The sequence below is a fragment of the Kogia breviceps genome, chromosome 7 (genome assembly GCF_026419965.1).
Source record: "Kogia breviceps isolate mKogBre1 chromosome 7, mKogBre1 haplotype 1, whole genome shotgun sequence".
In the NCBI taxonomy this organism is placed as follows: Eukaryota; Metazoa; Chordata; class Mammalia; order Artiodactyla; family Physeteridae; genus Kogia; species Kogia breviceps.
The window spans coordinates 11936431-11958386 of NC_081316.1; the positions used below are offsets into that span (position 1 = coordinate 11936431).

The 21956-nt window shown below is 48.1% G+C and overlaps 2 protein-coding genes across 28 annotated transcripts in view; one reads left to right on the forward strand and one right to left on the reverse strand.

Annotated features, from left to right (window-relative positions):
• STX3 (syntaxin 3) overlaps positions 1–21956 on the forward strand; it is a 96513-nt gene that overhangs the window by 33754 nt on the left and 40803 nt on the right. For 3 of the 27 annotated variants that reach the window (XM_067037311.1, XM_067037321.1, XM_067037310.1), the window contains 4 exons: positions 4313–4421; positions 5269–5342; positions 5473–5607; positions 7373–7483. In XM_067037311.1, the coding sequence (XP_066893412.1) occupies positions 4313–4421; positions 5269–5342; positions 5473–5607; positions 7373–7483 (429 nt within the window). The other 24 variants (XM_067037322.1, XM_067037314.1, XM_067037327.1 and 21 more) reach the window with 18 other exon arrangements.
• Positions 15988–19971, reverse strand: MRPL16 (mitochondrial ribosomal protein L16). The gene is made up of 4 exons (XM_059070542.2): positions 19779–19971; positions 19341–19406; positions 17518–17666; positions 15988–16670 (listed from the first exon to the last, which is right to left on the reverse strand). Exons 1-4 carry the CDS (start codon positions 19831–19833, stop codon positions 16185–16187), a joined length of 756 nt encoding a protein of 251 aa, XP_058926525.1. The 5' UTR covers positions 19834–19971; the 3' UTR covers positions 15988–16184.

Below are 21956 nucleotides of genomic sequence, written 5' to 3' on the forward strand. Positions count from 1 at the left end.
GAGGCCTCTCTGGTTGTGGGGCACAGGCTCCGGACACGCAGGTCCAGCGGCCATGGTTCACGGGCCCAGCCGCTCTGCGACATGTGGGATCTTCCCGGACCGGGGCACGAACCCGTGTCCCCTGCATCGGCAGGCGGATTCTCAACCACTGCGCCACCAGGGAAGCCCTGGTTGGAAGATTTTTAATCATAGTTTCAATTTCAGTGCTTGTGATTGGTCTGTTCATATTTTCTATTTCTTCCTGATTCAGTCTGGGCAGGTTGTGCATTTCTAAGAATTTGTCCATTTCTTCCAGGTTTTCCATTTTATTGACGTAGAGTTGCTTTTAGTAATCTCTCATGATCTTTTGTATTTCTGTAATATCAGTTGTCACTTCTCCTTTTTTATTTCTAATTCTATTGATCTGAGTCCTCTCCCTTTTTTTCTTGATGAGTCTGGGTGATGGTTTATCAATTTTGTTTATCTTCTCAAAGAACCAACTTTTAGTTTTATTGATCTTTGCTATCATTTCCTTCATTTCTTTTTTATTTATTTCTGATCTGATCTTTATGATTTCTTTCCTGCTGCTAACTTTGGGTTTTTTTGGTTCTTCTTTCTCTAATTGCTTTAGGTGCAAGGTTAGGTTGTTTATTCAAGATGTTTCCTGTTTCTTAAGGTAGGATTGTATTGCTATAAACTTCCCTCTTAGAACTGCTTTTGCTGCATCCCATAGGTTTTGGGTCATCGTGTCTCCACTGTCATTTGTTTCTAGGTATTTTTTTATTTCCTCTTTGATTTCTTCAGTGATCACTTTGTTATTAAGTAGTGTATTGTTTAGCCTCCATGTGTTTGTATTTTTTACAGATCTTTTCCTGTAATTGATATCTAGTCTCATAGCGTTGTGGTCGGAAAAGATACTGGATACAATTTCCATTTTCTTAAATTTACCAAGGCTTGATTTGTGACCCAAGATATGATCTATCCTGGAGAATGTTCCATGAGCACTTGAGAAAAATGTGTATTCTGTTGTTTTTGGAGGGAATTTCCTATAAATATCAATTAACTCCATCTTGTTTAATGTATCATTTAAAGCTTGTGTTTTCTTATTTATTTTCATTTTGGATGATCTGTCCATTGGTGAAAGTGGGGTGTTAAAGTCCCCTACTATGAATGTGTTACTGTTGATTTCCCCTTTTATGGCTGTTAGTATTTGCCTTATGTACTAAGGTGCTCCTATGTTGGGTGCATAAATATTTACAATTAGAAGTCTCTCTTTAAAATTTTTATTGACGTATAGTTGATTTACAATACTGTGTTGGTTTTAGGTGTACAGCAAAGTGATTCGGTTTTGCATATGCTTCTTTTTCAGGTTCTTTTGCATTATAGGTTATTATAAGATATCAAATATAGTTCCCTGTGTGATACAGTAAATCCTTGTTGTTTGTCTATTTTATATATAGTAGTGAGTATCTGTTAATCCCATATTCCTCATTTTTCCCCCCCTTCCCCCTTTGGTAACCATAAGTTTCTTTTCTATGTCTGTGAGTCATGTCTGTGCTTCTGTTTTGTAAATAAATTCATTTGTATTATTTTTTAGATTCCACATATAAGTGATACATTTGTCTTTCTCTGTCTGACTTACTTCACTTAGTATGATAATCTCTAGGTCCATCCATGTTGCTGCAAATGGCATGATTTCATTCTTTTTTATGACTGAGTAGTATTCCATTGTATATATGTACCACATCTTCTTTATGACTTCCTCTGTTGATGGACATTTAGGTTGCTTCCATGTCTTGGGCTGTTGTAAACAGTCCTGCTATGAATGTTGGGGTGCATGTGTCTTTTCGAATTAGAGTTTTTGCCTTTTCCAGATATATGCTGGGGAGTGGGATTGCTGGATCATATGGTAACCCTATTTTTAGTTTTTTTAAGGAACCTTCATACTATTCTCCATAGTGGCTGCATCTATTTACATTCCCAGCAACAGTGCCCGAGCGTTCCCTTTTCTAGCTGTGGAGCCTTTAAAACAAAAACCAAAAACCAACCAACAACCACTGTTTGGAACTCAGTTTGAGGACCTGATGGAGGGGAGCTGCTCAGGTTGAAGTGGGGGACAGGGCCGAGTCCTGCCGGTGGCCCCTCTCACACTGTCCTCTAAGGAGGTGCCTGAGGCTCCCAGAGCACTGCTGAGGGTTTAGTGAGCCTCCTTGGTTTACAGGTGAGGAAACTGGAGTCTTCTCTCTGAAGACTGTTGGTCATGAGTTGTCCAGTTTGGAGTCAGGCTGTTTGGGAGTCATCAAAGATATGATCCTCGTCCTTGAACTGGCACGATGTTCAAGTAGAACAAAGAAACTATGACATAAGGCCCACAGGAGAACGTGTATGAAGACCAGATCAGATGCATGTGCTCTCAGCATCAGATGATCTCGGGAAAAACTGGGGTGGAGAGGAGGCTGGGCCTTGGTGGGCAAGAGGCCAACGTGGACAGGCTCGGGGAGAGGTTCTCCTTAGAGGCATGGGGGCAGGAGTGGTGTGTGTGGGTGCCTGGGTGGGTTGGTAGCGGGGGTGGGTGTGGGTGTGAGGGGCAGATGTGAAGAGAGCAGCCTGTCTAGAGAAAAAAGTTTGTCACGGGATAGTGGACATTGAGTTTTTGGTAGAGAACATAGCACCGTATTCCAGAGGCCTTTGGCTACAGTCCAGGGAGTTTGGCTCTGACTGAGTAGCCTGTGTGCATTTACTTTGGGTTGCAGTTTGTTAGGAGGAGAATATGGGAACCAACTGAAAACTGGATCAGAGTGGGAAAGAGGCAAGAGGCAGGTGGGTCTCTAGGTGGGTTTTGCAATGATTTTGGTCTGAATTTGCCTGGTGGTAGTTGGTTTGAAAAAAGCATACATATTGGTGATTTTGCAAAGGAAAAACCAGTAGGGATTGATGCTGAGAGGTGGATAAGGAAAAAAAATGGTAAAGATTTGAGTTTAGGCACCAGGGCCATTGACTGAAGGCACTGAGTTAGAAGCCAGAAAAGTTGGGGAGGTCAGTTTGAGTAACAACCCAAGGACCTTTGGATGTAGGAGGGGGTCCGGCAGCTTTAGAAAACAGGGCCTCTGAGGTTCACAGGGTATCTCCTTTGGCCTCACAATTACCATAGGAGTTCAGCAAGACAGGTTAGTAGATACTGAAAACATGCTTTGGAAAGGTTAGCCAACTTTTCCAACGGTGTAAAGTTAGGAAACCAAAGAACTGAGTCTTGTACCAGGTCTTTATTTTTTGTTTTGTTCTGTTTTCGTTTTCATACAATTTTGAAAGGTTACTTTCCATTTACAGTTATGACCAAATGTTGGCTGTATTCCCCGTGTTGTACAGTACATCCTTGAGCCTGTCTTACACCCAATAGTTTGTACCTCTCACTCCCCCACCCCTATATTGCCTTCCCTCTGCCCCGCCACTGGTAACCACTAGTTGGTTCTCCTTATCTGTGAGTCTGCTGCTTTTCTGTTATATTCACTAGTTTGCTGTATTTTTTAAAATCAATTTATTTATTTTTGCTGTGTTGGGTCTTCGTTTCTGTGCGAGGGCTTTGTCTAGTTGCGGCGAGCGGGGGCCACTCTTCACCGCGGTGCGTGGGCCTCTCACTGTCGCGGCCTCTCTTGTTGCGGAGTGCAGGCTCAGGAGTTGTGGCTCACGGGCCTAGTTGCTCCACGGCATGTGGGATCTCCCCGGACCAGGGCTCGAACCCGTGTCCCCTGCATCGGCAGGCAGATTCTCAACGACTGCACCACCAGGGAAGCCCAGTTTGCTGTATTTTTTAGATGCCACAACATATAAGTGATATCATACAGTATTTGTCTTTCTCTGTCTTATTTCACTTATGCCTCCCAAGTACATCCATGTTGCTGCAAATGGCAGAATTTCATTCTGTTTTTTTAATGTCTGAGTAGTATTCCATTGTAGATATCTATACCATATCTTCTTTATCCATTCATCTGTTGATGGACACTTAGGTTGCTTGGCAATTGTAAATAATGCTGCTGTGAACATTGGGGTGCATGTATCTTTGCAAATTAAAGTTTTGGTGTTTTTGATATATACCCAGGAGTGGAATTGTTGGGTCATACGGTAGTTCTGTTTTTAGTTTTTTGAGAAACCTCCATACTGTTTTCCAGTGACTGTGCCCGTTTACATTCCCACCACGAGCTGTACCTGGTCTTCTGGTTCCAGGACCAGTGCTGCTGTAGATGAGGCTGCGTCGGGGCTGGGGTTCTGTAAGAGTTATGGACCTTCCCCTCCCTCGCCTCCTGGGGGCTCACAGCATGTGACCTTGCTCCCACAGCACTCCGTCCTCTCCCGGAAGTTTGTGGAGGTGATGACCAAATACAACGAGGCTCAGGTGGACTTCCGTGAACGCAGCAAAGGGCGAATCCAGCGGCAGCTCGAGATCAGTGCGTGTTTCAAGTTTGGCCTCTGCCCCTTCACGCTTCCTGCCACGTGCTTGTCCGTCCCCAGTCGTGAGGCCCGGGGAGAGGGAGCAGCAGCCCCGCTGTTGGCTTCTGCCTTCTCTTTTGTGCCCAAGCTGAGGACAGGCCTCACAGCGCTGGTACATCCTGGACGTTGCGTCTTAGGCTGAAAGATGGCTCGGAGTTACCAGGCCCGAGTCGCCCGATTGCCGTGGGAACCAGCGTTTCTGCATCCATGGAAGGAAGCACTTGCTACACAGCTGCACACCTTGGGGCTCATGACATCGTTTGCTGCCTGTCTGACGGCAGAGGATGGTGCTAGTTGCCACGAGGAATAAAGAAGTTACTACAGCCACGCCCTTTAGGAATCAGAAACCGCACTGCAGGGCCCCACAGGGCAGAAAGTGCTTTGAGTGCAGGAACCGAATGAACAAGGGCGCAGGCAGAACAAAGCATGCGTGTTCAGGAGGGAGAGGCCGTCCAGGGCCTGGGAACAGGGTGCATTTGGGTGGAGCAGGGTGGCGGATGGAGGGAGGGCTCACCCAGAAACTGGCTCCTTGTCCTGAGGTCCTTGGACTCCGTGGTGGAGTGAAGGGGGCCAGGAGACATTCTGAGCTGGAAAGGAATGTAATCAGACATGGGCTTCAGGAAGGTAACTGCTGATAAGGTTGAGGATGGATTGGATTAGGGGAGAAATCCAGAGAAAGGAGAGTCAGGAGGCTTGTAAGGCCATGGTCTTTAGAGTGAACTTACTGTATTCCCATTGTCAGGGAACTTTAGAAATGGTGAGCTTTGATCTTATATTTGACGCTCTCCTCCTTCTGTTATAAAGCTGGCAGGAAGACAACAGATGAGGAGCTGGAGGAGATGCTGGAGAGCGGGAACCCTGCCATCTTCACCTCGGGGGTGAGTGATGGTGGGGGCGGGCGGGGCTGCAAAGGCAGGGAGGGGGCGGGGCGGCGGGAGCCCCGCAGGGGTGTGGTGAGGCTGCGGCGGCCTGATGGCCGATGGTTGGTCTCTGTGCGGCCTGGCCTAGATCATCGACTCTCAGATTTCCAAGCAAGCCCTCAGTGAGATCGAGGGACGGCACAAGGACATCGTGAGGCTGGAGAGCAGCATCAAGGAGCTTCACGACATGTTCGTGGACATCGCCATGCTGGTGGAGAACCAGGTAACGGCGGGTACCGCGTGGGCAGGGAGGAGAGGAAGCCCGGGGCTTCCTGAGAAGGGCGAGACGGGACTCCTGGAAAGCCGGGTGGGCTGGGAGAATCACTGGGAACTTGCGTAGTAGATGCTGACGTTTTGGGCAATTGCAGCCTCATCATTCATGCCTTGTTACTTTGGCCTGGAAGTCATTTCTAATTAACATAGGGTTTGATGTGCTCTGTCAAGTACCTGGTTCCCTCCAGCCTCAGGATCGTTGTCTTTTTAAAATTAGAGATATGGGTTCTTAATGGTGATGCCTTAAAACAATCTCCTGATGGGAACTGTTTCACTGGTGACATTGAAAACATGGGGCCCTTTCCCCAGTTTATGGTGAAAAGTTAGGTTGAACAGAGGTTTTTGTATTTTTCCATTTTTGTTTTTTCTTCTGTATGTGTGTTTTTCCAAACATGTTGACAGTTTTTGCTAAGGAACAAGAGCAGACAACCAAAGGATTGAAGGGACAGCCAAGTAATATTTACAGAAAAACTTGAAACTCTCACAGTGCTTAGCTTGACGGTCTGTTTTGTCCCGGGTGGGCTTTGCTCAGGGACGGACGGCTCTGTCCCCAGCATATGGTGTCCGTGTCACATAGTCACGTCTCCTGGTTCTTACGATGCAGTTAAATTCGCCACTGTGTCATGCTTTGGTGCCACTATTCCCATGAACTTCCAGTGGCTCTGCCACCAGGAGAGGATGGAAAAAACTGCTTCTTTCGTAGAAGGAAACCTAACTGAGGCCCGAGCACCGCTTGGCTGGTTTTGACTTCAGCTCCCTGCTCTGGGCTCGGGGGCCTTTCTTCCACCCCCTTGTGGCCTCCGAGACCGTTTCTCCCGCCCCTCCATCCCTACTCTTCTTTTTTCCCCCCCACACTGCCTTGCCGAGGAACTGGCTTGAGACTCAAGTGATGGTGAGTTCTGTTCTCTGTGTAGAGGCTGCCGTACGCCATGGGTTGGGTTGAGGGAGGTCTGGGTGGGTGAGGAGAATTCCCATCCTGAGATGCAGAGAAATCAACTGGAGAGACCAAACCTCTGGGCAGGAGGTAATACCTGGGAAAAGGTTGGGAATCTTAGGGAGAGACGGCTGTCTCTCAACCAGGTAACTCGGGTAAAACCAATGTCTGTCACTTACGGGGCCTGGGAGGACCTTAGAGAAAGCAGCTCTTCCCACCTCGGCTGTTTACTGAGCACCTGCTGTGTGCTGGGTACCGTTCTGTAGTAGTGAATGAGCTCAGTTCAGGCCGAATGAACTTGGTTCAGGTCTGAATGACCAGGAAGAAGCCAGGCAGTGCCCTAAGAACATGAGATAGATGTACTGGGTTGGCCAAAAAGTTCGTTTGGGTCTTTCCGTGAGATGTTCTAGAAAGACCCGAACGAACTTTTTGGCCAACCCAATATCTTGGCTTCTCCACATACTTAAAAAAAAAAAAATTGGTGGCGGGATCCTTCAGAATATTCCAGGCATCTAGACAGTGTGCTCCGGGTGCCCGGTGCAGCGCGTGTCACAGAGAAGTAACGGAGTGAATGTTTCTGGAATGAGTGAGAGCCGCCAAGGCCCCGGGGAACCACAGGTCATCGGGGGGAAGTTGTGCAAGTTGGCCCCACAGAAGGCTGCATGTTAAAGTTTCCAGACGCTCTTCTTGGTGCTGCAAAGAAAGAGAACCCCTTTCTCGTGTGAGCTAGGACTGTCCTGGGGTGGGTGTCCTGGGTGTGACTGGTGTCTGTCCTTTGCAGGGTGAGATGTTAGATAACATAGAGTTGAATGTCATGCACACGGTGGACCACGTGGAGAAGGCTCGGGAGGAAACAAAAAGAGCCGTGAAGTACCAGGGTCAGGCCCGGAAGGTGAGCCTCTCCTGCTGCCTTCGGAGAAGAGAGTCCACTGTGCGCGCCGTCTCTCGCTCTTTCTCTCCTCCCTCTCCCCGTCCCTCTTTCTGCTGGACCCCACCTCTTGCATCCGCGGAAAGGGAGCCATGATTGACCGTATTGAGAACAACATGGACCAGTCAGTGGGCTTCGTGGAGCGGGCCGTGGCAGATACCAAAAAGGCTGTCAAGTATCAGAGTGAAGCTCGGAGGGTGAGCCCTTAGTCCCAGCTGGACCGACCGGCTTCTCCTCTCTCTGGTCGCCCCCTCCCGTGCCCTTGAGCCCGTGTGTTCCCTCCGTCTTGGCCTCATCCAAAAGCCTACCTCAGCTTTCCCTAGAGAATAGCTACCCTTCCGTCCCAGGTGTGCCCCGCGTGGATCTGGCTCACGTGCTCTCTACCCGAGAACCCACACTGCAGGCAGCTCTGCATCATTGCCCAGCTGTTGCTGCTGATACCCCCACACAGAGCTCATGACCCCTTCAGCTGTTACACTTGACCCCCCGCTCTTCAGAAACCTTCCCTTCATTGCCGGAAGCTCTGGCAGCCCAAGCCCTGCCCCACTTGGTCTCTTTTTCTCTATCATGAACCCAGTGGTGTGCCGATGGCTATGGGAACATTATCTTGTATCTTGGGAGCACCTATTATTTCTCCTTTATAGATGAAACAGTTGAGAATCAGAGGTTAAGTAATTGGCTTCGGGCCACCTAGGAAGCATAGGAACCGGGATTCAAATTCAGCTTTCAATCAAGCTCTTTCCATCCTGTCTCCACTGCCCGCCCCCCACCTCTAGTTCTGGCGCCCCTGTCACCGGAGGACTTCTGAGCTTCTCTACCTAGTGACTGTGGTGGCTAGCTCTGGTGGTTTTTGCTTTTTAGCCTGCTCTTTTCTATTTCTCTTGGGCTCTGATATTTTTTGTTCTTCAATTCTTTCTTTTTTCTTCCAACTTTACCTATTGCTTGGGCAGGTATCTAGGGAGCTGGGAAGTTATTTTACACGATGAATCCAGGCTGGTCTGCAACAGGACCGTAACCATACCTTCTGATCCCCAGTCACTGTACTGGGTTTGACAGGTGGGAATGTACTTTGGGGGAGAGATGGACAGACGTTTGTAATTAGGACTGTGTCAAAAATGTCTTTATACTCCTTCTTGAAAAGGAACAAGTTAGTCACTTACATCTTGGCCTGTTGCTGCTTGGAGACCCCATTATGGCTGCCCTTATACCTGTGCACATATGAACAGGGCTGCCGTGGGGGCTGGTGGAGACTCCATGTTCCCATCTGCTGGCATTGCTAGTGCAGAAGTAATTTAAGAAACAAAATATCCTAATAGAGTGTCTTTATGTAGGGATGCTGGCTTTTTATTTCATTTATTTGGATTGATAAGATGCTTCCTATGTAGAGGCAGAGGGGTTGGGTTTTGGCTGACTTACTATGGCTTTCTGGTTGTTTGTAATAATGACTTGTTTTTATTTCTCTTATCCCTCTCTCCAGAAATTGATAATTATCATTGTGGTAGTGGTTGTGTTGCTGGGCATTTTAGCGTTGGTTATTGGACTTTCCGTTGGGCTGAAGTAAGGGCGGCCCGGGAGGCTGCTGCCCTGAAATGTAAGTAAATGGAAGGTACTCGGGGACTCTGGATTGGCTCCCTCTTGAGAAATGAGCCTGGGATTTAAAATTCTGCTTCTTCCCCCTGTGGTTGTCCTTGGACACACCGAGCGCTCTAAGACTTCCGTAGCTGTGCGTCCTTTCACCTATGTAACTTCCTATTCTCGGGTCCCGGCTGCGTACAGGGGTTGGGTCTCCTGTTTGTTCCTATTCTGTGGGTTCTGTCCCCGCTCTTTGTCCTGTTTCAACACCGTTCCTCATTTTCCGAGCACCTCATTTTCACTCCCCTTCCCCAGCAAGCCTGCGCCTCCTCGGTTGGGTGCAGTCTATGTCTGGGATCTGGGGTTTGTCTTGTGAGTTATTACTGGCTTTCAGGTATCTTGGGCTTTGCCTTCCGTATCCTTTTCAGTGTAAATGAAGCTTTGAATCGGGATTTGGGTCTGTAGGGTTTTGTTTGTGGTTGACTGGTTGGATCTCGGATGATAAGAGTAGCTAACATTTTTGAGGGCTGGGTTGTATCAGACAATGTACTAAACACCTTACGCGTGCATCACTGAGTCCTCACGTCACCCGCATGAGACAGGTGCTGTTATCATCCCTATTTTACAGGGGAAGATGCTCAGGCTTCGAGAAGTTAGGTAACAGGGGCATGTTCGAACACACAGCTAATAGTGGACCTAGCTTCTCTTTGTACAACAAGGTGGCAATTTATCATCATCTATAAAGTCTAGAGAACCTTAGAGGATAGCAACTTAAAAAAAAATATTTATTTGGCCGTGTCAGGTCTTAGTTGTGGCATGTGGGAACTTCTGTTGTGGCGCACGGGTTTCTCTCTCTAGTTGTGGCGTGCGGTCTCTCTAGTTGTGGCGCGCGGGTTCAGTAGTTGCAGCGTGTGGGCTCTCTAGTTGTGGTGCGCGGGCCCCGTAGTTGCGGTGCGTGGGCTCTAGAGTGTGTGGGCTTAGTCGCCCCGTGGCATGTGGGATCTTAGTTCCCTGACCAGGGATTGAACCCACGTCCCCTGCATTGGAAGGCAGATTCTTAACCACTGGATCACCAGGGAAGTCCCAATAGCAACATTAAAATTCAGGAGGTTAGTTCCTTTAAAATCTGGTTAAAAGAATAGAGCTGACCACCGAATCGGGGTTTCACGTGTACAGCAGTAGCATGACAAGAATCATCTAGTTATTGGCACTGTGGAGACTTCTGTGACTTCTCAAGTATTATTTTTTCTGAATACGTTTATGCTGCCCAGTTGTACTCTAGGATAACATCATCACCCCATCTTCATTGGGGAAGCTTTGTGAAGCTCAGTGAAATTAGGAGCTCGCCCAAAGTCTACACAGCTCGCAAGGCAGAGCAGGTGTGACGCCTGAACTTCTCTGCACCTTTTTTCACTGTGCCTTTCAGCCTTCTCAGATTAGTGGGGGGTAGGGGGACTAAGGAGAAGATGATTCTCGTGCCAGCAAGCTTCTGAAACTCGTATTCGAGAGGTGCTGATGGGAGCCCCACAGACAGAACAGGTGTTTTCCACCAGCGATGGTGCCTCTCTTCCCATAAGTCCTTGCACGGGAACGCGAGAGCCCCTGGGAAGGGCCGTAAAAGGCCCAGGGATTTTCCTGTTTCTTGGCCTCTCGTAACAGGGCTTTTGGTTTCCTGTGCGGCGGGGCATTCAATTCCAGGCCCTGCCGTGGGTGCGCCGGTTGGACTTCCTGGGCTGCGCCGGGTTCTCCATTGTTCTCTCTCTGCGGCTCTCTCCGGTCTTCCCTCTCCGCCTTCTAGGTGTGCGGCTCGCGGCTGGGTCTGACGGTTGTTCTTTGCCGTCACCCTGGGCGCTGACCTGCCCCTCCTCCCCCTGCCTCTTGTAGAGCCCATTTCACCCCAGCCGGTGTGGCCACCCTTGTCTTCGGATGGGAACGCGGTGTGAATGGCCTTCCTGAGAGAGAGTGGGACCTGTTCCTTTGTTTTCTTGTAACCACACCTGGACCTGACCCAGCAAACAGTCTAGCCCAGGAGGACCCTGAACGACTGATGCAGCCCTCAGAACCTTCTCCCTCCCCACCAACTCGGAAGCACCTTCTCCCGGACTGGAGGAACTGCCCCGGCTTCTCCCTGTCCCCTCCGATGTGTCGCATTACGCCCCGCACCTTGGAAAGCCCACCTGAGACCTCCCCAAGGTGCTGTATTTTCTACCTCATGGAGTGTTCTTCTCCCCAGAATCGCAGTGTATTCTTTGGGGGTGGGGAGGTGGGGGGGAGATCATTAACAAAGCAAGGGGATTCTTCCAAGTCTGGCAACAAGGAGGCTTGGACCTGCGTCTTCTACCTGGCAGGATCCCAGTCCTCGTGGCGGGCTGTCCCTGTCCTGAAAGTAGGAGGGGCTGGCAGAGGTCGTTCTGGCCTTGGAAGCTGACTCCTTGTTTGAAATTCAGCCTCGCATTAAGCTCTTGGTGTGCTCAGCTCGATGGCCAACTCGATCTCTGTCTGCGTTGTACCCCCACATGTTGACTCAAGGAGGCGCTGCCGTGGGACAGCCGTCTGAGGTTACCGTCTGTAAAGGCTGGGGGTGTGGAGGAACTGTTTCCGTGTCTCAGTCTTGGGAACCGGCTGTTTACTGTTAAGAGTGATGCTTTGTGAAGCCACTGCCTTGAGGCCCAGAATAACCAGGCACTAAAATGAGGCCAGGGATGAGGTGCTTGAGTCTCAGGCTCTGGGAATGTCTCAGACTGGGGCGAGTATGAGTATTCAGTCATTTCCTGGGTTCCAAGTGGATTTTTATAATTGTGTGTGTGAGATGTATGTACATATGTGTATGTGTCTCTCAGGAAGTAGGAAACTGGAAACTGAGGATATTATAACCTCAAAAAAATAACTTGAGCTAGGCTAAAAATTAGGTAAGAGACATTTGCTTACCTGCAAATGAATCATGGTAGAAATGTGATCTTCCCACGTCGCTGGGAAACCTGCTGTTTTCTGCACCCGCGCTCGGAGAATCACAGTCGGGTGGGGTGAGGACTCACTCGATCCGCATTAGGTTTTTAGCAGACAGAAGGTGTGACAAGCGCGACGCCTCTCCCCACCTGCTGCCTGGGCTAGGCTTGTCCTGAGAACATCCCTCAGCAACTTGACATCATTCCTGTGACCTTTGGGATGTCCTGTCTCCAGGACGGAGTCAGCTCGGGGAGGCCAGGGTCCACTCAGCAGCTCTTCCTGCTCCCAGATTAAGGAGCTTGATAGATTCCTTGTCGCCCCCACTTGTCACGGAGCAAACAAAAGCCAGGAAATTTTGACGTGTAGTGACTGCGCTGAGCCAGTGTGAGCCCCTCAGATTCCCTGCTGGTCTCTGCCAGCCTCCCGGGTTGATACGACAGCTTTGACTTTAATGCCTTCTAGGATAGGCTGGGCACCCCTAACCCAGGCACGGTCCACTGGCTTCCTCTGCAAAGGAGTCTTTACTCCTAAACTTGCCCAGCACTTGGACAGAGCCAAGGGGACGCCCTTTTGCCTATGGCTATGATGTCCAAGAGGCCTGGCTCCGGCCACGGCAACGAGGGCAGGCAAGCTTCAATCACAGACAGATCTTGGCTCGCCTGAGATTGAGGCCCGGGGCTTACAGTTTGGCATACAAGTGAAGGGATTTTCGTTCTTTCTTTGTACTTTTTAAAAAAAATGTAAACTTGATTATTTTGTTGCTAATTTAAAAATAAATGACTTTATATTGATTGTGAGACAGTTCTGGCTCCGTGTCCCTGTAAAACGTTTGGTGATTGGCTGCCACCGTGTGGTGACTTTTGTTTAGGTTTCGGAAAGGGCTTCAGTTTTGTTTTAACCATGTGCTAGATCAGATGGATCAAAAGTTCTAATCTTTGTAAATGGTTTAACTCTCAAAGAGTGCAGTGTAACTGTATTTGAGTCTTAGATTTCAAGGGATTTCCCCCCGCCGCCCAAAGACTTCAGCTGACTCACTGAGAGTATCTGGCTCTGGGGGGAAATTGGGGTAAATCTGATAGGATGGCAGCTAGAAGGCAGAACAACATACGACACATCCTCTGAGCTTTTGCTGTTGATCTGATTTTTGCATCTCTCACCGAGAAGTAACATTTCTCTTAGTACCCTGGGTTCTAGAAGCCAGATCCATCTCCCTTTACCTTCACATCTGCTTCCATGCCCAGACCTGCCCTTGTCTCCCTCCCCCTGGAACCCTCTCTGCGGTGGCATGGTTTCTCACGTGCTCTTTCTTTCCTCGTCTGGCTGTGCAGAAGAAGATCATGATCATGATCTGCTGTGTTATCCTTGCGATCATCTTAGCTTCTACCATTGGGGGCATATTTGCCTGAAAGGAAAAAAGAACAAAACAGGTGAGCCGTCTGTGGGGAGGGTCAGGCCTGTTTTCGCTCGAGATGCTTGTGTCCTGAGGGCTCTGGTTGTCACCAGGTGCCTTGATCTGTGTGGGACCGGGTGCTGGAATAAAGGTCGGAGAAAACCAAGAAAAATGAGGGAAGAGGGAGTTGGTAGGGAATAGGTAGACGGGGAGACAGAAGGTGGCAGTCTGTCCCACGAGCAGGTCTGGCAGCAGAGTGTTTTGTTCAGAATGCTTTGCATAAGGGTGTTGATTTCCTGCAGTGAAATCTGGGCGTTGGCATGTGGGGACGGCAGAGGAGAAAGAATTCTTTATTGCATTAGAAGCACCCTGAACTCTTTGGAAGAGGGCCACACAGGGAGCCCTAAATAAATATCAGTACAGTTTTTCCCTTAGGAGGTTAGGACAGGTTTTTGGAGCCTTGTGGGTAGTGCCTTTACCCCTGGAGACACGCTTGGTGATCCCAGCCCCGCACGTTTTGCTGTATAATCTATGATTTTTTTCCCTCCGTTTTTGTTATCCCCTTCAGTCCTCACAGATGGCTCCTCACCCGGCATTTTCAATTCTTCTTCCACCTCTGTGGTGCCGTCCCTCCTCCGCTGCAGATTCCTCAAAAGCTCTTCTTTCCATTATGAAACCACTGAGGACACAGGACCTCAACCACCTACCAGTTAAAAGTTACGCAAAGGGAGATTTACAAAAATATGGACTTGGGTGGCAGGCAGGGGTGAAGGAACACCGAGTAGAGAACTGTGTAGCAGGTTAGGAGGATGGTTAAAGGAGGAGACTGCAGGGTAGAGGAGGAAGCATAGGTACCTGTTTAGGAAATAAACTTGGAGCCAGAGCCCACGCTGACGTTATGGCTGAAGCACACCCGGAGCGTCAGGATCTGATTTTAACTGCTGGGAGTCGATCAGGGTCAGGGCACTTGTCACTTCTGCTCTTCCAGTTCTAGGTCTCACCTTTGACCAAGGCTCTGTCTCCTTCCTTCTTCAGGGTCCAACATTCTCCAAGGTGACTGTCTAACGACAGGCCCCAGGCACGTCCCTCGCTGCTGTCCCCAGTGCTTAGCACAGCGCCTGCTGCTTGTAGCTGCTCAAGGATCTGTTGACTTTATCTGAAATTAAGCTCTGATTTCTGCTATGGCCGAGTCCTTGGACTTGCCTCTTAAACGCTTTAAGGCATCAGTGGGAAATGGTCTGTGTCACAGGCTGTGTAGCAATGCCTGGGAATGGTCGATCCACCCACACAGAGGCACAGCAGGCCCCACTTTCACCACATACACTTTAAAGTCCTTTTTTTACGGGAGGTGGTGATAGAGTTCTGTCAACGGCCTCTTACTTTGCAGAGGTGTCTGGCCCCGGGATTGTGGTTCAGTAATTAAACGTGGACCCCGTAAGAAACACGTTATGCTGTGATTGAACGCCCAACAGTCACGAATACCATGCTCTGAGAACCCTTAACAAAGAAGAGGTGACAAAATTAGGTCAGAAAAACGAGGCTGTCACTCACACCCCTTCTCAAGTGATTCACGTTGCCAGCTGAAACTGGCTTTGTTGGCCAGCAACTTGTGTACAAGAAACTGTTCCAAAACACTGTCCCCAATTCAAGGTTCAGGTGTGTTCTAATTCAATTTAGTGATTTAGTACCAGAGGTTCACTAAAAATATATTTTAAAATCACGGTATACAGTTCTCGAGGCCCACACAACTGCTTAAATTTGTACTTTTGAAAGTAAATTATTTTCTTTGCCGGAGGTCTTACTTTTTAAGAAAGTGGGATTTAAAAAATTGACATTTTAGTCAGTGTGCTGTTTTCTGCCCACTTTCAAAGCAAATGGTTTAATATTTTTCCTGTCAATCTGTATTTCCTTTGGTTTGAATACAGGATAGAAACCATTGCTGGCTAGCTCTGAAAAATAGATGAATTTTGTTAAAAGGCAAACAGGGAGCTGGAACCATGGGGCTTTCAATCACCCAGGGCCCTTGTTCGTTCAACAGTAATGATCTGAGTGCTGTGTGGCACCCTGCACTGTGCCAGGACCTGTAGGGACACACATCTACAGCCAAATACCCGCCATCCCCGGAGGGTTTCAGGCCTAGGAAAGACCACACCATTCAGGTTTTGTTTCTATCAGTTCCTTTTGCTAAAAGGCAAGGGTGCGCCTGTGGCCGTATTGTCCAACATCCCCCCCTTCTAAGATTGAGAGAAGATGGGTAGCTGGGCGTAAATAAATATGTTGAATCAATTAACCTACATACTGTTGTTTTCTTTGCTTTCCCCCAAACATTAAAAGTCTGTAACTAGTAAAATGTCATAGAAACTAGCTCCTGGAGTGTGTACATATAAAAGGCAGTACAGACATTAAGTCTGACTTGAATCAGAGGTGGGAGATGCAAACATCCGCTTCAGCCTTGAAGACATTTATCTTATAGCCGGGGAGAATCAGAGCTCCTAACAAACAGTCAGTCAGGCCTGGTTCTTAATCATTTAAGGGAATTAGTGACCAGTGAGACGTTACATCATCTTGAGGTGATGCTCAAACTTTATTTAATATAAATATAATGCACTTTAAAAAACCTGACAGATAATGTACAGCTTTTCAGAAAGCATCTACTCATATGCTGCTCCTTGGTTATGACATCAGAGCTACCCAGAGACTTGAAGGACTGGCCGAGGGGAATAAACAGCCTGTGTCCGTTTCCTGCTTACATCCTCACTACACACGTACGGGCATGTAGAACTTGCCCCAGTATCGCCCCTTATGGGTCAGGTCGTAGGGGCTCAGCACTTTCCGTATCCCCAGCATGTTGGCAGTGACAATGCGCTCAAAGGTCCAGGGGTTTTGGTTGTTGCGTTCTCGTTCTTCTTGACCTTTCCACATCTTCTCTAGAGTCTCACGGCTCACGGCCTTCGCGGGGAAGGGCAACTTGTGGGCCACCTGGTTGAGGAAACCCTGTACCTCTTGGAACTCGCAGCGCCCGCCCATCTCTACGATGAGGCGGCCGGCCTTCACAGGGGTCACGTAGTGCTCGATGGCACCTTTGCCGCCCCCCATGCGGTGTCCCATACCCTTGCGGGTGACGGGCTTGAAAGGGGCTGGGACTCGCCATAAGGCAAACATGTTCTTGGGGTCCATAGACCGGTTGATGGTGAGGCGCATCATCTCAAAATGCCCCCAACGGAGGTAACCGCCACCCAGCGCCTAAAAGTAAATGGAAGAATTAGAAACACATGGGGATTTAGATATCCTTCATGGGATCTATTCTGTCTCTTCTTTTATGGTAACTGTGGCTTCAGTGATACACGTGAAAAGTAAAAATATAAGTTCTAGTAAGTACCATGGAGGAAAAGCCTAGGGTACAGTAATAAATGGGAATAAGGGTGGACCCGCTTCAGTGGATAGCCAGGGAAGACCTCTCTGAGGCGCTGACCTTGGCAGCTGAGGCCAGAATGGAATGAAGCAGCCGAGGGAAAACAGATGAGTGCTGCAGGCAGAGGAATGGCATCTGCGAAGGCGTTGGCGCAGCACGTGGCTTGGTGAGTCTGAGCGGAGGCCAGTGTGGCCCGAGTAGAGGGAGGAGTAGGAGCTGGCTGAGTTCTGAGAGGCCGGCAGGGGCTGATCATGCAAAGGCTGCGGGAATCGGAAGTTAAAACACCTCCGGCTGCCTGATGAGAACCAAATCCTTGTCCACAGCCATTTGTGTAGGTACTGAGGTCAAGTCTTCACGGAAGCTACTTGATGAGTAAGGAAACGTCTGTCCCATGTACTAGAACATGGATAGTTTTATTTTGACCAGAGGCTTGAGAAAATCTCATGGTCTAATTATGGGGTAAATTAGGTACCCTCTTCCTTTTGCTTTTACATTATTTTCACTCTACGTAAAACAAAAAACATTTATGACTTAATGCTTACTGGGTCCTGCTCATCAGTTTAAAGAGCAACTAGTGGCAGTTCTAGTAAAACCTGTGGAGGAAGAGACGAGAATGAACTCAAGGAGTCTATTTTAATCCCTGGCTTCCACCCTATAGCCGCTTGACGCTGGACTCACCAAGATCGCAAAACTGCCTTCTGTGAACTCAGTGGCTTCAGTGGAAGGTCCCCTTATGTCACTCAGGTTTTTAGGCTCTCTTCTCACTTTTGGCACAAGTGGTACCCTTTCAACAAATCTAAGCTTGGGCTTTTCAGGAATGGAAACATCTAAAAGCACAGATGACCAAGAATAAGTCAAACCACACATCTCAAAGGATTCATTTTCTTCCTAGAAAGATTTATAACAATCAGGTCAAAGTCTTAAAGTTACCACTCAACAACAATTCCAAAAGTGTGTTAGGTTTATCTTGTGGATGCTTTCACTGACACTGGAATCTTCTGACTACGACAGTGCTTGATGCAAATGTTTTTGAACCTTTTAAGAGAGCAGAGTTTTAACCTTCGAACCAAAATGCTTTTTAAAAATGCCTACTCTGTACCTAACACTGAACAAGGGACTGTTAGAGAAGGTATAGAGATACGAGAGTGTCACAAAATAACACCAGGTAACATTTGTGTGTGTGTGTGAATGTTTACTAAGTGCTGGAATTGAGCTGAATGCTTTACATGCATTATCTCATTTAATCTTTAAAACAACTTGATAGCCTTGGTATCTTTTAGGGCTTCCTTTTTAATATTTTTAAACCTTTAAAAGTTAAACACACATGTATCAAAGGGCCCCATAAAAAATGTGAATTATCACAAAGTGAACACACAAACATACCCACATAACTATCATCCACATCAAGAAACAGAACATTAGGCAGGTAGTATTTTTAATCTCCATTGTATAGAAGAGGAACTTCAGGCCTAGAGACATTTTATAATTTGGTTCGGGTCATCCAGTCAAAACTGCAAAGCTAGACAGTATGTCACTTAAGAAAAAAAATACCACACTGCCTCTCCGATAACGGGTAGTGGAAAGGATACTATGTTGTACATCAAAATACCTAAGTTCTCCTGCTCTGCCACATTCTTGTTGGGAAACTTACAACCTAATTCTTTGATCAGTGCTCTTTCCTTTATATATACAGGGGCTTTTCATGCTGAGACCCGTACTACAATGCGCTTGCTGGGTGAGGGCCAGGCATGCTATGTGTTTATCATGTCTGACGTTTTGACAATATGGAAAAAAAAAATGAACTTGTAAGTCATCTAAAGTATTTCTATAGTAAAACAAGCATGGCTCTGTGATGGAGTCCAATATAAAACAGGAGACTCTAAGGGCTACAGAAACTGCCCCCTGCCATTTCTATATGTAGCTACAGAGAAACTTAGTAATGCTTTCTCTTGCCTCCACGGCCGTATGTACTCCAGTGCATGCAGTAGTTCCACAATTATGTGTAGAAGATAAGGCCCTCATCGGTCAAGGCCCCTCTCATTTTTTTGAGATTTCCAATGTATTAAAAAAAAAAAAAAAAAAAGGTAAGTTAGATATACCAAATTGTGGCTTACCTTAATTGTTTATATTAAATTAATGCTTTTCACATAATACTGTTACTGACTGCACATGTGTAACCTCATTTGGAGAAAACATCAAAAGTCTAAACTGAGGCCAGTTAGGTTTAGCTGAGTGGGCAGCTGTGGGCCATGCACCAGTGGTAGAGGCCGTAGGGGAGAGATTCCATGACAGGTTGGCTCCCTGAAAGCAGGAGCCTTTTTGAGTTTCTTGTTCCTCGAGCGTTTAGAACACTGCCTGGCATACAGTAGGCCTTCAATACGTAATTACTGAATGGGTGAATGGAAATAGGGGGCACAAGAACACTCCTACGCTTTACCTATCCTCTGCTGGGTTCCATCACAGAAAAGGCTTACAAACAGGAAAGCAGATAAGCTTCTCACCTTCAAAAGTTGGCACCGGGAGCAGCGTCTTCAGGCCAGCGCTGGCGGGCGGCGCTGCCCAAGAATCTACAAAGACAGATCAAGTTAAACGACGAAGGCGAGAAGGCCAGGGCTTGGTAGGCTCTGGACCAAATATGCTCCTGACAGAGGTGTCCTGTGGGTTTGGGACGTGGGTTCCACTAAAGGGGCTCGCAGGCACTGCCCCCCGCCCCCAAAGGACAAGCCGGGGACTCTGGGCGCCGATCCCCAGGTTGCACGAACGCTGTTTGACCCTTTTGCACGTCTGCACGAATCTTACGGCGGGAGGGGCGGCAGCAAAGCGCAGCCCCTTCCCCTTGCTTCCGCAATCGTGCGCAGTCTTGGGACTGTGCGAGATACCCGATGCGGGGGAGGGGTGTGGAGAGAGGCAAGGCCTGGAGGGCACAGGGGACTTCTGACCTAACAAAGGCGCCCGCAGGAGGGGCGCGCGGGCGCGAGCCAGCAGCCGCCACATGGTCACGCTCCTGCGGTCGCGTCGGGCTCCCCACGGCGACCGCAGCGGACACTTCGACGCGGGCAGGGGACGCAGCACTCCCGAGCCACTCCGGAACCGGCTCCAGCCCCCACCTGGTCGAGCCGGAAGTTGCGTTCGCGCCGGTCCCCACTGCGGTGAGGGCGGGTGGAAGCGGAAGAAACCGGAGCCTCGGGACCTGGGTTCCGGCCTGGTGCGTGCGGGTTCCGTCCCGGCGCCCCTTTGGCGGTTGGGGGGCTCTGCGTTCTTTCTGGGGTCTTTCCGGAGATGAGGGCGGCAGGGTGGGGAGTTCTCTCCGCGAAGTACCATGCTGAGAAAGCCTGGGTTCATATGGCAAGTTGGTTCCTTACAATTCACTGCATTACGCCGCGTCTCTAGCCCCCTTCTACCCCGGAAGACGTTAGAAAAAAGCGAAGGACTCATCACTGTCTTACCGTTTACTGGGCTCTTGCACTGTGTCGGGCGATGAGTACCTCATCCTTGCGTCTAGTCCTCCCAACGAATCCATGCGATAAGTAAGTCATTACACCCACTTTGCAGATTCCATCTCGAAGGTCAAAGGATTTAACTTTCCTAGGGTCACACAGCAGGAAAACTGTACAATCAGTATTTGAGCACATTTGGTGTGACTCCACAGACCCCAGTGAACGGACAATATGACTCGATATCAAGTTAAAATGAAAAAAAGGTATAATTATTCTGGGAGAATTTTGGGCAAATCATTTTTATGGACATGAAGCTTTTTAATATTTAGAAAGAGAGTATCTTTTTCCAAGCTTCTAGGATACCGATGGGATTACCAATTGAGGCTGATGTCTGTTGTATTTAAATCATGCCAAATCTGTGCGTGGTCTTTCTCCAAGGATTAATATCGTAAATGGCAACAAATAAAACCTGTAATCTCGCAAAGCTACTGGAAGAACTCTCCCTGTCCACAGTTTTATGTACTTCTTGGTTATTTGCACACTGAATCTGTATCAAAAGAGTTAGTGAATTTTATTACAGCCAATCATTTCTGTCCCAAGAGCAGTTTTTTTTTTCTTCGGTACGCGGGCCTCTCACTGCTGTGGCCTCTCCCGTTGTGGAGCACAGGCTCCCGACGCGCAGGCTCCAGACGCGCAGGCTCAGCGGCCATGGCTCACGGGCCCAGCCGCTCCGCGGCACGTGGGATCCTCCCGGACCGTGTCCCCTGCATCAGCAGGCAGACTCTCAACCACTGCGCCACCAGGGAAGGCTCCCCAAGAGCAGTTTTAAAAGGGTTAAACTGCCCCCGCCCCCTCAGCCCGTGTCGGATTCTGGGCAGCTCTTCTGTGCTCCCCTCTCCCTTCCCACGAAAGTGGGAGATTCAAATGTACTCAGGTATTTTAAAATCTCAAGCTGAATATTGTATAAGATTGTGTGGATGGAGAATAAAGCTGCAGTACCATCACTCTTTGATTGGTCTGTAAGTCTTTTGGTGCCCTAAAACTTCTACCTCATTGCTTATTTTAAAAGAACTAAAAATTAACTCAAAATTCTACATTTAAGGAGTACTGTAATGTCTATTTTTCTTTGTAAGAGTTGTGTTAAGTACAGTGGAGGATACCAGTATGAAAAATCAGTGATCCTTTCTGAATTTATATTTATGTAGGGATGATACGATGAGAATACAAATAGCTAACGTTGAGATATGAGAAGTTTAAATAAAAGGTTGTGAAAAATCGAGGGATGGACCTGAAGTCTTCCCTGATCACAGAAAATCATTTTTCCCTTAGATTTTTCACAGCTCTTTCTTTACTCTTCTCTTCTGATAGTTCAATGGCAGTTATTTATAGGAAACTGAGGTTCAGGGATTAAACGATTTGCTACACAGCTAGTATGATGCAAAGTAGGATTAAGAACCTTGATGAACTTACTTTTATTGGAATGCATTTGCTAACATCTCCCAAAAGTTGGTCTTTGGAATTTCCTGAGGCCTGTGTTAAAAATGTAAATATCTGGTCCCCACTTACTAAGAAACTCTAAAGGTGGGGGGGTTCAGGAAGTCCTATTGTGAACTAGCCCCAGGGGTGATTCTAATGTCCAATCAAGTTCGGGAATCAGTGCTCTATGAGCGCTTTGAAAAT

Excerpts from the sequence above, each read along its gene's own strand:
- MRPL16 (XM_059070542.2), bottom strand. The coding sequence starts at position 19,833 with ATGTGGCGGCTGCTGGCTCGCGCCCGCGCGCCCCTCCTGCGGGCGCCT. Across the intron at positions 19,407-19,778 it reads CCTGCGGGCGCCTTTGTTAG|ATTCTTGGGCAGCGCCGCCC; the intron begins GTCAGAAGTCCC and ends CTGTCTTTGTAG. Across the intron at positions 16,671-17,517 it reads AAGGCAGTTTTGCGATCTTG|GCGCTGGGTGGCGGTTACCT; the intron begins GTGAGTCCAGCG and ends ATTTACTTTTAG.